Consider the following 15,082-nt stretch of genomic DNA (forward strand, 5'->3'; position numbering starts at 1 on the left):
TTTCTGTAGCGGTCATCCTCAGTACTGGCTGTGCCTGAGAATCACCTGGTAACTTGTAAGAAATCCCAAGGCTCAAGCCAGACTTGAGAAACCTTGAGGGTGGGGCCCAGCCTCTGTGATTGGACAAGCCCTTCCCACGATTCTGATGCCAGCCTGAGTTTGAGAACCACTGTAGCAGGAACTCTACACATGTGGTTGGCTGATTGATTTCAATCAGTTGCTGTTTGAAATAGATCATTAAGGCTCTGTCTTTGAAAAAAAAAAAACAAACCCAGTTCAGTGGTTCTTAACCCTGACTGCACATCGGAATTACCGGAGTTGCTTTCCCAAAAGCTACGGCCTGGGTCCTATGCCCAGAAATTCTGATGGAATTGGCCTGGGGTACAGCCTGGGCCATGGGAATTTGAACAGCTCCAGGTGATCCTAATATGCTGTCAGTGCTGAGACCCACGTCTCCAGAACCTGTGGCTACAAGGACCTAGTGCTTGCCTTTCCCGTGTGTGTTTGCTCCCCTCCTGAGTCTCTGATGGGAACCAGGAATGCTTCCCTTGGCTGACTAATGAGATCAGAGTGCAGACACCCTGGGCTCATTCTAGGTCTGCTTGGAAATGATTGCACCACTTGCTCTGTCACTTCCTAGCAGTGTGGCTGGCGGGTCAGGCCCTCCCTCTGAGTCTCAGCTTCTTTGTTGGTCCCATGTCTCCCTGTGCCTCTCCTGTGGGGTTGCTATGAGGGTGTTGAGTAAGACTGGATGTGGATATAGGGTGGAAGGTTTGTAGCCCTGCATCCCTGCTATGCTAAATGCCAGGCTTGTTCACAACACCATGCATTCTCCCCCAGCTGCTGGTGATACAGGGAACTCATGATCTGTGCACATGGACAGAGAGGGTGGCGACCCGGGGAGGAGATGGGTAGCAGTGGTCACTTCCCTCATTCTGATGGACTCAGGCCACACTGACGGGCGCTCACATCTTAACAAAGGCCATTGATGCAGGCCCTGATGGGGTTTTATGGCTCACAACATGCTGGGAGATGGGCAGCCCAGGAGTGTGCCCAGCATGGGCAAGCTGAGGATGGGAGATGAAATGACCCCCTGAAGCCCACACAGCCAGGAAGCCATGGAGCTGAAGGCGGATGCCACATTGGATGGAGTCTCTCACTGGGGGTCACACAGCAATGGAAGCAGCAAGACCAGGGTGAGGGCCAGGTCTGCAGCCTCAGAGCTGGCCTCTCTCTGTCTTGGCCACCAGATGTCACCTGGCAGTATTGGTCAACCCAGGTCATCGACTTATACTGGATCTGAGAACAGGGGATGTGACAAGAGGCCTCCGCTCAGAGTGGGGCATGGGGCAGGGATAACTCCCACCCAGGTACCACCCTGGCAGCAGTTTGGGGTCTCCCAGGAGACCCCCAGGCCCTGATCTCCCACTTTGCTCCCTTTCCACCTTCCAGTTTGCTACATCTCGGCCTTGGTTCTGTCTTGCTTGCTCACCTTCCTCATGCTGACCCGCTCGCTGGTGACACACAGGTTAGTGACAGGCTCTGACTCCCCCCCCGGTGCAGACGTGGGGAAGGGGTCAGAGCCCTGTGGGCCTGCAGGACCCCTGACCCAGGAGGCCTGTGGGGAAAAACTTGGGGCTGGAGGGAGGGAGAGTCCCTGCAGGACCAGGCTGTTACTGAGCCCAGCTGCCCAGCTGCCCTGTGGTGGGTGGAGAAGGTGGGGCATCCCTGTCCGGTTGGAGAAACATCTGCGGCTGATGTACGGCTGATGAAGGGCTGGCGTGGGGCCACCTGGGAAAGCTGGCATGCTACCTGGGAATGGAGATGAGGGAGGAAGGGTGCCGCAGGCGGGAGGAACTGTGTGGGCAAGAACAAGTGTGAAGTGTGGGTGAGGAGTGGACGGGCTGGCGCTGGGGCACCAGAGAGATTATTGTGGGACATGGAATGCCAAGCCGCCTACCTTGCCCTTTCATGGTGAATGGTAAGGAGCACTGAGGAAATGTGGGCAGAGAGGGAGAGAAGCTTCTAGTTGGGAGTAGAGTGGGTGGGGAGGGGAGGGCCAGGGACTTAGCAGGGAGCTGGTCCGTATGCCGTACATTTATCAGGCCTCAGGGTTCCTGCCCCGGGATCTTTTCTCACAGGGTTGACTCTACTTAGGCTGGCATATCAAGGCCCTCAAGCCTCTGCCTGCCTGGAAGCTTGCCTCCTGCCCTGATGGCCGAGCTGCAGATCACTTTCCATCCCTACTGTTGTGTCCCACGTTCCTGACTTGGCTCAGGTTGAGCCTTCTGCCTTAATTTGTCTCCCTTGATCCCTGCCCCGCCCCCCACCAGCTTAGTCTTATTCATCCTTTAAGACTCAACTCAGACATCACCTCCTCTGGGAAGCCCTCCCTGATCTCCCAGGCTGGGTTAGTAGCTCCTCTGGGCTCCCACAGCTCTGGGCTTCCCTGCCCATGGCCGTGGGTTGTACTTAGACTGGGAGTTCAGCCAGAGGCTGGCCCAGAGCAGGAAATTAGGGAGCGTGTGTGCTCCCTGAGATCGCTGGCTTCCTCACTCCCACCCCAGGGCCAACCTGCGAGCTCTGCACCGAGGGGGCGCCCTGGACCTGGGCCCCCGGCCCCAGAGCCCTCGCCCCTCCCGCCAGGCCATATTTTGTTGGATGAGCTTCACCGCCTACCAGACTGCTTTTACCTGCCTTGGTGAGCGCCCCCTTGCCCACTCCACCTGACCTCGGCAGGCCCCACTGGCCCGAGTGGGGGAGGGGAGGGTGCTCAGCAGGTCTTGGCTGCCTCTGGGCGTCTGCCTGTGCTGGAGCTGGCTCTGGGGCAGAAGCAAGAGGAGGGACCCACCTTGCCTTCCCTGCCCTCAGGGAGTCCACACAGGTGGTGGGGGGGGGTAGGTGCAGGGGCCCTTGGTAAAAGGATACCCATCACATGAGGATGGCTCCTGGGTGCCACCAGGGGTTTACACAGAAGTGGACCCAGGGCTGGAAAGTTCGAGGAGGCATATTCCTGCTTTTGTAAGGGAGGGCAATATCATGATGGGCTGTCTCAGGAGGTCATCCCTGTCACTGGGAGTATTCAAGCATGGTTATGTGGCCATGGTTGGGGGCCGCAAGGAGGACCCTGCTCTGAGAGAACTGGACTAGATTAACTTCAAGGACCCCTCCAAGCTCCGAGTTTCTGATTCTCCCCTTGGGCACTGCAGTGAATAAAGTCCTTGCAAATGTGAGGGGGCTGGGGCCATTGTTGCCAAAGCAAGGGCCTGATTTCTCCCTCTGCCGCTGGTTCCTTCAGTTCTCACCTTGCTGGCGGAGGTGGAAAAAGATGATAAAGGGGTAGACGAATCAGTAGCACCAAAAGTCATAATTCCTCGTATAGGTAAACTTTATGCCTCTGAAACCCTTTTGTACATATCCCATGTAAACAATTAGCCAACTGTTTCAACAGGCAACTTTCAGGTACCTACCATGTGCCAGGCTTTGGCCAGTAGGAATGCAAACATTAATTTCAAATACTGTCTTGTCCTCAAGGACTCAGGAGCAACTGGGGGAAAATAACATTTGCAAAGCACTCTGTGGTTTTCAAAGAGTTGCCACAGATACTGTCTCATTGGATCCTCACGACAGCCCTCCTGGGTAGGGGCTGCTATCCCCTTTTTACAGAGGAAGAAACCAAGGCTCAGAGAGGTAAAATAACTTGCTCAAGGTGGCACAGCTAAGCAGCATCAGAGCAGGTATCTGAAACCAGGTCTGCCCAGTTCCAAAGCCTTGGGCTCCTGGGAGTGGCAAGGGTGGGCTGATGCCTTGCCCTGTTCTCCTCCCCATGCTGGCAGGGCTCCTGGTGCAGCAGATCCTCTTCTTCCTGGGGACCTTGGCCCTTGCCTTCCTGGTGTTCATGCCCGTGCTCCACGGCAGGAACCTTCTGCTCCTCCGATCCCTGAAGTCCTCATGGTGAGTGAGGCAAGGGGCTGAGGGCTCTGGGACCGCTTCCCCGAGGACCACTAATAGGGACACCCTCCCCATCCCCTCACCCCCCACAGGCCCTTCTGGCTGACCTTGGCCCTGGCTGTGACCCTGCAGAACATGGCAGCCCACTGGGTCTTCCTAGACACTCACCATGGACGTCCAGAGCTGACCAACCGGTGAGGTGGCTCCTGGGCTTGCGCCTCCCTTAGGCCCTCAGCTGCTTCTTCGGTGGCTTTCTTTTTGTGCCCTTCTCCCTTGTCTGCCATCTTTCCCCTTTCTCTAATGGGGAGCCCAGTGAGTAGTAAAAAGAGCTTGCCTTAAAAGGGGTCAGTGACCCAGCTTAGTCCAAAATACCTCTCTGTTTACCTGTCACAGGGCCAGAAATACCCCCATGAGCCTTTCCTGTTTTGGGGATCAATACTGCTCTCCCCTTTGCAGGAAGGAGGTTAACAGAAATATTATTTCTATGCTAGGCTGTGGGAGGACCTTGGCCCCAGGAGAGACTTAGAGTCGGTGGACAAGGGACCCAGAGGAGGGAGGTGGGGACACCAGGGTCATAGAAAGATCCAGGTGGACCTGGACTTAAACCCCACTGACTAGCCAGACAACCTTAGCTAAGTCACCCAGTCTCTCTTGGGCCTCTGTCTCCCAGATGGGTGGGATGGGTGAGCTGGGTTGAGAGAGCAGACCCAGCCCAGAAGATGGGTACACGGAGGTGTTCTCAACAAATACACGGCAGTTGTGGTCATCTAGGTCTGACACTGACCCTGAGGAAGGGACTCTGTGTGAGCACCTGCCTCAGCTCTCTTCTCCCTGACCCCAGGCGAGCACTCTATGCAGCCACCTTCCTTCTCTTCCCCATCAATGTGCTGGTGGGTGCCATGATGGCCGCCTGGCGAGTGCTCCTCTCTGCCCTCTACAATGCTGTCCACCTTGGCCAGATGGACCTCAGCCTGCTGCCACCTAGAGCCGCCACTTTCGACCCCGGTAAGGTTACTGGGCAGGAGCTGGGGGCAGGGGACGCTCAGGCTGCCCAAGCAGTGCGGGAGGGTCTGCCCTGACCTAGTCTCTACAGAGGATGTCTGTAACCCCAAGCTGTGGGTATGTGTAGGGGGCCATGTGCAGTGCACGTGCAACACGCTCAGGTGCCCACGTGCTCGCATGCAGGGTGTGCAGGGCACTCCCTGTGTCTGTGTTAGGTGCCGGCTGGGGCCCCCCCGCACTAGCACTGCCTTTCCCCACCCACCCAGGCTACCACACATACTGCAACTTCTTGAAGATGGAGGTCAGCCAGTCACATCCAGCCTCGACAGCCTTCTGTGCCCTGCTCCTGCGAACTCGGAGGCCCCAGCCCCGCACGGTCCCCCGTGATGGCCTCAGTCTGGGGGAGGAAGAGGAAGGTGAGCCTTTCCACTGGGAATGGGGGAAATTGAGCCCACCCGGCTTCTCCCAGGAAGGAGGCACGCCCGCCCTCCAGCAATGCAAGGGAGAGAGGGCTAGGAAAATGCCCACTTCCTCTCTGGGCTACCTGTGAGAGAGAAGAAGTGAGAATTCTCCTGGTCCGTCTCAGGGTAATTTTTCCCATAATACTAACATACACACACTTTCTGTCACGTGTGTGCACACACACTCACTCCTCACGTGGAAAATGAGACAGCTGTCTCAGAGCTAAGGGGCTCTGTCACTCCTACCACCCCAGGCCAGCCCCTGCCTCTCCTAAGCAGTACCTCCTCCCCCGCCCTGCTGCCTGGGACGTGTGTAGTAGGGAGGGGGACGCTAAGCTGGCTCCAGACCCTTGTCCCAGCCCTGCCTCCAGCCCCCTCCACAGAGCTCATCCTTTCCCTCTTCTGCTGGCCACCCAGAGGATGACACCCTGAGCCTCAACAAACACCTTTCTGCACTGCACACTCTCCTGGCTTCCCACTCTGTGAACGGGCACCTGGAGCCCCAGTCTCGGCCTCCCTCACCCTACATACACAAGGGGTTTTCAGACTCTGCTCAGGTCTTGGTGCTGGGGGTGGGGCTTGGCTGGGTGTGTGTTGAGTGACTCACAGAAGGTCTCTTTTCAGGGATGCGGTTGCTGCAGACCAAGGACCGGGTGGCCAAGGGAGCGGGGCCCAGGGTAGGCCGAGGCAGGGCCCGCTGGGGTCTGGCATACACGCTGCTGCACAACCCAGCCCTGCAGGCCTTCCGGAAGACAGCCCTATCAGATGCCCGGGCCAACGGTGCCCAGCCCTGAAGGTGGGGGAGGCCACACCGCCTGTGCTGGAGCACTTCCCATCCTCCCAGCCCACTCCCTCCCCAGCTCTCCCAGCGTCATCACTCCAGCCATGGCAGCCTCTCTGCTTGGCACCAGCTCTGTCAGCAGGTCCCGGGGGTTCAGGGCCAGCCGGGGGTTGCTTTGCTTGGATGGAAGTCTGTCAGCATTATGAGCCTCAAGCCTTGGGAAGGCTCTGGTCTGCCCCCTTGACCTTGGGAAGCCAGCTAGGGCTCTGGAGAAAGCAATCGGTGGTTTAGGCCCTTGGTCCAGGAGCCAGTGGAAGCGGGGCGGCCACATCCAGGCCCCTCCCCACGCTGGCTCTGCCGCCAGCCTTCAGGCTTCACAGAAGCCTTCTCCTGACTGGGGCTGGTGATGCAGGCCCGGACAACCTAGGATTCCAGCTGGGCCCACTCAGCCTTGGAACACACCACCGTGACCAGACACAGCGCTTCCTCTCTCCTGCAGATTTCCCCACTCCTCCTGGGGGGCCCCGTGGCCTGCAAGGCAGCCTAGGAGGAAGCCGTGGGCTCTTACCTGGCAGCAGTCACGGCTCAAACCAGGCCCCACACTGAGCTGGCCACACTTGAGAGCCTGATATTTTTGTAGCTGGTAGGCCTTTAGATATTATGAAAGAGGTTAGTGTGTTCCCTGTAATAAACTTGTCCCTAAGAAACAGTCTTCCTGAAGGGGAGCGGTACGTGGGGAAAACCGCCCGGCATCTCAGTCAATCAACACTGTTTATGGGGCTTGGGTGGGGTTGGGGTACTCTGGTCAATGCTGGGCTGGGCATTGGGTGGGGGGCAGAACGGGAACCATGGCCACATCCCTTGGGGTGGTGGAGAGTCTGGGGACCTATGGTGCCACCCCTGAGCTGTGTGAGCATTGGCTTTGGAAGTAGGACTGATTCTGGGTCTTCGAGAATGAGCAGGATTTGGGGAGGAGGAGAGATTTCAAGAGATGGGGAGACAATATGAATAAAGGTATGGAGGTAGGAGGAGACCAGTATGCAGAAGGGAGGGCAGCTGAGCGGGTCCCTCCCCCTGCTGGGGACTGAGGTGTGGGCATGTATGAGTGAGGGTTTGGGGGCCACTGTGGGGCTGGGGCTACCGAGGGTGGGGCAGATGTGGCCACCCCACACACCTGGATCAGTGGGGCCTCCAGAAATATCTGCACAATTACACCACATTCCTGCACTCAAGCTACAGCCTCGAACTTGCAGGAAGCCAGGCAGGGCCAGGGAGCCTCAACCCACCTTCGAGGATGCCCAGGAAGAGGGCAAAGAGGGCAGGGTCTGATCCCACTGCAGCCCACTGAAAAATGTCTTCCTAGCCCTGTGTTAGTGATTGACGGGGTCTCAGGAATGAGAAGGCAGACTGGGTCTCTGCCCTTAATATGGAAACAGAGTCATAATAGAGTGTAATCAGGCTGGGACACTGGACAGTCAGGACTGTGTGAGCCAGAGGAGGGGGCCTAGTCTAATTTGGGGGGGGGTGAGGGAAGAGCATCCAGGAAGGCTTTCTGGAGGAGGTGGTACCTCAGCCGACTCTCAAAAGTTGACTTAGCCAAGTGAGGAACAGGAGAAGGGTGTCCAGACTGATGGAACAGTATAAGTAAACGTACAGAGGATGAGACATCGCAGACTGTTAAAGGAACAATAATTAGCCATTCCAAGAGAGGTGGGGAGGGCTGACTTTGGAGAGCCAGTCAGAGGGGCCACGAACATCTGGCTGGGGAACTCGGGCTTCACCTTGAGGGCATGGGGGGCCATGGATGACTTTAAAACAAGCGAGTAGCTAGTTCATTCAGAGCACAAATGTTCCCCAGCTGCCCCCGACTCAGGTCTTAGGCCCACATCCTACTCCAAGAAGCCAAGCCTGCTCAGCTGTGAATGGAGCCAGAGATGTCAAGGGGTCCAAGCTGGGTTAGGATTATCAAGCCTTAGATAATCAGAGTCAATGGGTCAGAGTCAATGAGTTACCATATCCTAGCCCATCCTTTGTTTTCTGAGGAAACTGAAGTCCAGAGATGGGCAGTGACTTACCCAAAGTGGCACAGCACAGGGGACTCGGCACCATCCTGCTGCTTTCCATTAGAGGTGCAGTCATCCTTGACATGTGCTCTGGTGACAGCAGCTCAGCAGGAGCTGCAAGCTGACCAGGGGGGATGGGGAGGTGCTGTATGTGGAAGGAGGAGGAAGCGGGGCTGGCCAGCCTCCAATGCTCACAACTGCTACCCCACGTTCCTTGGCCTCCCTGCCGCCACTTCACTGGACTCAGCAGTTCTGGGGGCTCTAGTCAGAGGCTTCAAAGCCTCTCTCATGGGGTCTTGTCCCTATGCATAGCACCATTTGATTGGGAAAGGGGCAGGGATGAAGGCAGTAGAGAGACGCATCTCTGACCCAGCACAGGTTCTACAGTCTCCAGGTTCTGACCCCATCCTAAGAGACCCACAGGTTGCTGCCAGGCCCTCCACCCCCCAAGTCAGTTCCTGATCCCCCTGCTCTGTGAGGAGAAGAATTTCCTCCAGGAATACTATTTCCTCTTTCTGGAAATGTGGGAGGAAGTACCATTCATTTCCTCTGACTTCTCCTTCAAATATGTTCTCTTGTCCTCAGTCTCTCTGGGTCTTTCTCTTTCCCTCTCACCCCATCCTACATCGCCTCTCTCCTCCCTTCTCTCTCCCCTCCATCTTGCCTTGCCCGTCCCTGCTTTCCTCACTGTTCCCTAACATCTCTTCCAGGAGCAGGACTGGGAAGAGAGGCCACAACCCAGGCACTTGATTTCCCCCATGCCCCCTCCAAAACACCTCCTTCAGGCCACTGCTCAGGGACCCCAGGGAAGCCTTTGCAATGGTTGTCAGGCTCATGCTCCCATTTGTGCCGTGGGCTAGGTGGGGGGTGGAGGAGAACATCTACAGCTCAACCCAGCCCTGAGCCCACCACCGGGCCACCCCTCCCTGCCCCACAGGCTCCGGAACATGTGGGCAGACAGGCTGGCTGTCCTTCCAGTCCTATCCTCCACCGGGGGGCCCCTAGATCCAGACAAAACACCAGGCAGATGCAGGGGAGCATCAGAAATGCTGTTTATTTCTCTGCCGCCCCCAGGCTGCCTGACCTCTCTGGAGGGGCAGGCTACAGATGCATACCTGGAGAGGAAGGCAGGGCAGGTGTCCAGGATGGAGGGGCACGCTGAGGGAGGAAGGGTGAGGAGATGAATGACATTCTGGATACTCCAGTCCAGTCTGAGATGAGGGCAGAGCCTCCCAAGCCCCCAAGTCATCAGAGAACACCAAAGGTCAGCAGGAGCTCAAGCAGGTCAGAGAGCCTCAAAGCCACGCCAGCCACTTCCGCTACATCCTACTCTACATCTCCTGTGCCCTGTCTGCTTCAACCTACCTCCCTGCCAAGCCCCAAGCCCCAAGCCCCACCCATAGCCTTCAGCAGCTTGTCAGTCCCAGTGCCCAGAATTCCATCAGTGAGTGCCCACCCCCCCCCGGTTGGTTAGGGCACCGTCCTGTCAGCAAGCTGCCCCTGAGAAGGGAGCATGGGCATTGTGGTTAGCAGCAATTAGCACCGTAGACGGTGAGTTACGGGATCAAATTCTGTCCTAGTCACTAGCTTTGAGCAAGTCTAGAAGTTGGGGCGGTGAGTGTTCCAGAAGAGATGAGAAAGGGAGGTAGGAAGATGGGAAGTCCCCGATGCAGGCTTCGAGAGTCGCCGAGCCCAGACCCCTGCAGCACTCGTAAGGGACGGCTGCAGCGTCAGGGGCAGGAGTCAGCGAGGCCTTGGGCCTGCTCCAGCCCAGCCTGGGTGGGGGTGGGGCTAGAAGGAAGTGAGGAAGAGGAGGAGGAGGAGGAGGCTCTGGCCCAGCAGAAGCAGCCCTGGGGGCTGCTTCCCAGAGACCCCTCCTCCCGCTGCTGCAGCCTCAGGGCCCCCAGTACGGCTGAGGTAGATGATGACGACGTTGTCCTCAGGACCCGACGGCTGCACCTCATTGTCAACCGTGTAGCAGCCCTTACCCTCGGCCGCTTTGCCATGGAACCTGCGCCCCAGTGCATCCTCGCCACCCTCGCCCGGTGTGGCCAGTGCCACGTTCACCGAGCTCTCCGCACTGCCCAGCTCGTTGGTGGCCAGGCAGCTATAGGTGCCCTCCTCCAGCTTGCCGAAGTCGGGGATGAGCAGGCTGCCATTGGCAAAGGCCTGAAAGCGCGGCCGGCTGCTGGCTGCCAGGACACCGGGCAGGGCACGCCCATCGGCATCCACGTTGGGGCTGGCAATCTCCACGGTGCCACCGGGCGTCTGGATGTGCCAGTGGAGCTGGGGGGCTGGCTGCCCGTCCACGTCGCAGTGGAGCGCCAGCACGAAGCCAGGACGCAGCTCGGCGCCGTCCTGGCTGGGCTGGTAAGTGAGCTGCACCGAGGGTGCCGAGCAAGGCAGCGGCAGCAGGCGGTTCAGCCGTGTGCCCTTGAGCACGTGGGGTGAAGTGCAGGTGATGTTATCCTGCTCTGGGATGGACACAGCAGTAGTCAGGGCCCACGTCTTGAACCACACGATGCCGCAGGTACAGTCGAAGGGGTTATCGTTGATCTGCAGGTGGGACAGTGCGGTGAGCGGTGCGAAGGTGCCCTCTGCCAGCGTGTGCAAGCGGTTGTGATTGAGCTGCAGGGAGCGCAGGGCACGAAGGCTGCGGAAGGCGTCGCGGGGGATGAAGGTCAGCTCGTTGCTATCCATCTTGAGCAACTGGAGGGCACTGAGGTTGTTCAGGTCGCTCCAGGCAAAGTCAGAGATGAGATTGTGGCTGAGGTCCAGGCTCTTGAGTTGGCCCAGAGGGGCCAGGGCACCAGCGGCCACCCTGCGGATCTCATTGTGCGCCAGCCACAGCGACTGCAGCAGGGGCACCTCCCTGAAGGCGCCCTCTGGTAAGCTCGGCAGCCGGTTGGCCGACAGGCTCAATGTGGTCACGTTGGCCGGGAAGCCAGGTGGCACGGCCTCCAGGTCACGGTAGGCACAGTCGGCGATCTGGAAGCCGTACTTTTCCCCACAGTCGCAGGACTCGGGACAGGCCTGCATCAGGCCCACAAGGACCACCCAGCACAGCAGACGCAGCTCCTGCATCCTACCTCCTGCAGAGAAGGACATGCCACCAAGGTGACCCCGAGGACACGCAGAAGGCACTCGTCCCTCTCAGCACCCTGACCCAGAGCTCTTCCCCATCAGAAGGACCTGCCAGCATCATCCAGCTAAGACCCAACACCACCTAGCCCACCACCCCCATTCTATAGAAGGGGAAACTGAGGCCCAAAGAAGGTCCAGGACTTGCCCGAGGTCATGCAGTCAGGAGCGGGTGAAGACCGGACGGAAGAGGACCCCAGCTCCTTCTCTGAGCAGAGAGCTCTCCCTGCCTCGGCCAGCTCCTAGCTGACTTTATGGCTTGAAATCTGTTTTCCAGCCACCTCCTCCTCCCAGCACTCGGCAGAACCTCCCTCCTGCCCTCCCACATCCTGGCCGCAGTCCCTCCCACTAGAGCCCCCCATAGGTATGCTTTGCCCCGGCCTAGACAAGGCCCCTTGTGCAGTGCACACCACCCCCATCCACCCCACCCACCGCTCTCCCGCTCCTACCGGCCCGTGACCACAGCAGACACCAGACCCTTTCTACAGAATCACACCCTTGGCCTATTCGGTTCAAACTACGCCAGGCAGCTGCCTAAATAAACCCCTGCCAGGACCTCTCAGCTGGCTTGGGTGAGGCCAGTGGCTCAACCCAAATACTGCTGAGATTTCCAGGGCTGCGGTTGTTAGAGGGACTGAGGCCCCCTGGACAGATCCAAGCAAGGGGTTGTCCCAAGCACCCCAAACCAACAGGAAAGTGCCCAGGAGAGCCCAGCCCCTGTGCCCAGCAGGCTGCCCTCTCCTCCCACTGGCCCTTGGAGCCCTCTTCCAGCTGGCTTACCTTCAAACTACTTTTTCTTAGTCAAGCAGAGCCTCTTCTAAGATGGAACCAAAAAAGCAACAAAGGAAGAGTTAGCCCTGGACAGTCTGCAGGGCCAAGGGAAGATGAAGATGCTGCAGGAAGGGGCAGCCTGGCCCCTGCCCCACCTTCAGTCTGCACACCTGGGCCTGCCCTTTCCTTATCCGGACAGGGTACCTGAGACCGTCTGCTGAGAGGAGGCTGCAGGAAGGGAGCCCAGGCAGCCCATATACTTCCTCCTTCCAGCAAAACAACTGCTTCTCTGCAACAACAAGGACCCGTGTTTCATAAGTGACACCAGAAACTTGAGGGGGAAAAGATGCCAAATTTTTTGATTTTTTTTTTTCCTCTCTCTAACTCACTTTTAGCAGCTTCAACTTCCTTAAAGACACAGCACTAGCTGGACAAGACCCAAGAAAAGATGTGGCCAGAAGGATTTTTGTGGGGGGAAGGGTGAGAAACTGAATCCCGTGGAAGGTGGGAGACTTCTAACTTCACTTTGAACAAGAAAAGAATGCACGGTGGGGGGGGGGCATTCTCCAAGCTGAGACCGTGTGAGGGATTGTGTGTCCACTTGTGTGTGCATGTCTGAGTGTCGGTGTGACACCTCTATGTGCAGATGAGTTTGTATGTGTGTTTGTGTGGATGTGGGTGTGAGACCATGTATGGGTGAATTTGTGTGTTTGGAAATGTTTGGGTGTGTGTATTTGTGTAGGTGTGAGGCTGAGTCTTTGTGTGTCTCTGTGTTTGTGTGGGTGTATGTGGGTCTGTATATTTGGGTGTGTGTGTGTGCATGTTTATGTGTAGAAGTGAGTGTGCATATCTGTGACTGTGTGTGTGTGGGGGGGTGGTGGGTGTGTTCCAGTGAAAAGCTGAGGCCAAAGTGTATAAAACACCCACGATGCTCCGAAGCCTCAGTAAGAAGCCAAAACGTTAGAGCTGTTTTTGTAAGAAAACACTTCCTCCTGGCCCGCCTGTGTCAGGCCTGCCTGCTGGCTCTGAGGCTGGGCTGCCCTAAACACATGTAGTCCCGGGAGGTTCCCAGGCTCCAAGGCTCCAGCCCTGGCTCCCCACTGGGCTGGGAGGGGTGGGCGGAAGGCAGGGGTGTGACTGGGCTCCAAGCGGGTAAAAGAAAGCTCTGGACAGGAACCAGCTGGGCTTCAGTTTCCAGACTGGGATTCTGAGACACTCAGGCTCACAGAGACGGTTCCATCACCCAGGACTATTCACCTGGCAGCCAGGTAAGATTGAAGGACATCGCTCCTTTTGGAATAGTCTCTCTGTGGCCTCCCAAGTGCCTGAAACCCCACCTTAGGTGCTGCCTGTCTGGGGGCAGCATTGCTCCCTGGGCTCTGCTGTCCCAACACTAACAGCCTCCAGGGGGAGGATACTTGTGTCCAGTTCTTCTTTTTTTTTTAATTTTATTTTTTTATATAGCAGGTTCTTATTAGTTACCCATTTTACACATATTAGTATAGTATATATGTCAATCCCAATCTCCCAATTCATCACACCACCACCACCGCCCCCCCCCCACCGCTTTCCCCCCTTGGTGTCCATACGTTTGTTCTCTACATCTGTGTCTCTATTTCTGCCCTGCAAACTGGTTCATCTGTACCATTTTTCTAGATTCCACATATATGCATTAATGTACGATATTTATTTTTCTCTTTTTGACTTATTTCACTGTGTATGACGGTCTCTAACTCCATCCACGTCTCTACAAATGACCCAATTTCGTTCCTTTTTATGGCTGAGTAATATTCCATTGTATATAAGTACCACATCTTCTTTATCCATTCGTCTGTCAATGGGCATTTAGGTTGCTTCCATGACCTGGCTATTGTAAATAGTGCTGCGATGAACACTGGGGTACATGTGTCTTTTTGAATTATGGTTTTCTCTGGGTATACGCCCAGTAGTGGGATTGCTGGGTCATATGGTAATTCTATTTTTAGTTTTTTAAGGAACCTCCGTACTGTTCTCCATAGTGGCTGTATCCATTTACATTCCCACCAACAGTGCAAGAGGGTTCCCTTTTCTCCACACCCTCTCCAGCATTTGTTGTTTGTAGATTTTCTGATGTGCATCCAGTTCTTGTTTCATGTGTATATATTGTATTTCTCTGACGTTAATAATAGCTTTTTTTTTTAAAGCTTCCTTCTATCTGCATTGTTGGTTTCTTCAAGTTGCATTTTTTTTTCTGTTAGCTTACTTATTTGGAACTGTCTTTCCTATTAGAGATTTTCTCAGTTAATTCACTTGACATAAATTTATTCTCATGTGTTTAATGGGAGATCCCTCTACTAGAGAGGAAGCCTGTTCAAGGCAGACATCTTGTCTTCCCAGTTGTTAACCCCTGGCACAGAGAGGATACTCAGTAAATACCCCTTGACTCAATGAATGGGTGAGTTGAGTGGGCATCAGCTGCCAGAAATGAAAGCACTTTGGAAGTCACCTTCTCCACCCCCTCATTTTACAGATAAGGACCCTGGGCCCAGACCGGGTTCCTCAGAACAGGACATTTTAAGAATATTTCGTACAATGTGGGAGACCCACACTCTGTTGGGTGAGTGAGCACATTACCAGACTTCCTGGGGGTCCTTTCACCCCCATTCCCCATCCCTTGATGGCAGCCCAACACTAGGCTGCCCTTGGAATCCCATGCAGAACAGCCAGGGGTGGAGGCAGGGGGAACGGGGTGGTGCTATGGCAGGAGAAGCAAGAGGGACCTGCCCACCCGGGCAGAACTGAGTCTGCACACATTGGACACAGACAGCTCTTCCCCATCTGCCCAGATCCCGTCACCTCCTGAGGGTGCAGTGTGCCCCACCTCTACCAAGAAGGACAATAGGACAAGGGCCGTCAGGGTCCAGTGGGCCTCT

At 56.3% G+C, this 15,082-nt stretch overlaps 2 protein-coding genes across 10 annotated transcripts in view; one reads left to right on the forward strand and one right to left on the reverse strand.

Moving 5' to 3' along the window:
- The window catches only part of STRA6 (signaling receptor and transporter of retinol STRA6), a 29,312-nt gene extending 22,412 nt beyond the window's left edge, over nt 1-6,900 (forward strand). For all 8 annotated transcript variants that reach the window (XM_061181926.1, XM_061181928.1, XM_061181922.1 and 5 more), the window contains 7 exons: nt 1,453-1,528; nt 2,568-2,701; nt 3,837-3,954; nt 4,044-4,145; nt 4,793-4,956; nt 5,220-5,369; nt 6,039-6,900. In XM_061181926.1, the coding sequence (XP_061037909.1) occupies nt 1,453-1,528; nt 2,568-2,701; nt 3,837-3,954; nt 4,044-4,145; nt 4,793-4,956; nt 5,220-5,369; nt 6,039-6,208 (914 nt within the window). In that variant the 3' untranslated portion in view covers nt 6,209-6,900. The remainder of the gene's footprint in view (nt 1-1,452; nt 1,529-2,567; nt 2,702-3,836; nt 3,955-4,043; nt 4,146-4,792; nt 4,957-5,219; nt 5,370-6,038) is intronic.
- A 2,394-nt stretch (nt 6,901-9,294) lies between these two features.
- On the reverse strand, nt 9,295-12,471 carry ISLR (immunoglobulin superfamily containing leucine rich repeat). Of its 2 annotated transcripts, none has more exons than XM_061181931.1 (2): nt 12,180-12,471; nt 9,295-11,350 (listed from the first exon to the last, which is right to left on the reverse strand). In XM_061181931.1, the coding sequence occupies exon 2, from the start codon at nt 11,340-11,342 to the stop codon at nt 10,050-10,052; it is 1,293 nt and encodes a 430-aa protein (XP_061037914.1). In that variant the 5' UTR covers nt 11,343-11,350; nt 12,180-12,471; the 3' UTR covers nt 9,295-10,049. The 2 variants fall into 2 exon arrangements, with proteins under 2 accessions (XP_061037914.1, XP_061037913.1); XM_061181930.1 differs by lacking the exon at nt 12,180-12,471 and adding an exon at nt 11,548-11,637.
- Nucleotides 12,472-15,082: the final 2,611 nt, after the last annotated feature.

This window comes from Eubalaena glacialis, chromosome 2 (genome assembly GCF_028564815.1).
Source record: "Eubalaena glacialis isolate mEubGla1 chromosome 2, mEubGla1.1.hap2.+ XY, whole genome shotgun sequence".
In the NCBI taxonomy this organism is placed as follows: Eukaryota; Metazoa; Chordata; class Mammalia; order Artiodactyla; family Balaenidae; genus Eubalaena; species Eubalaena glacialis.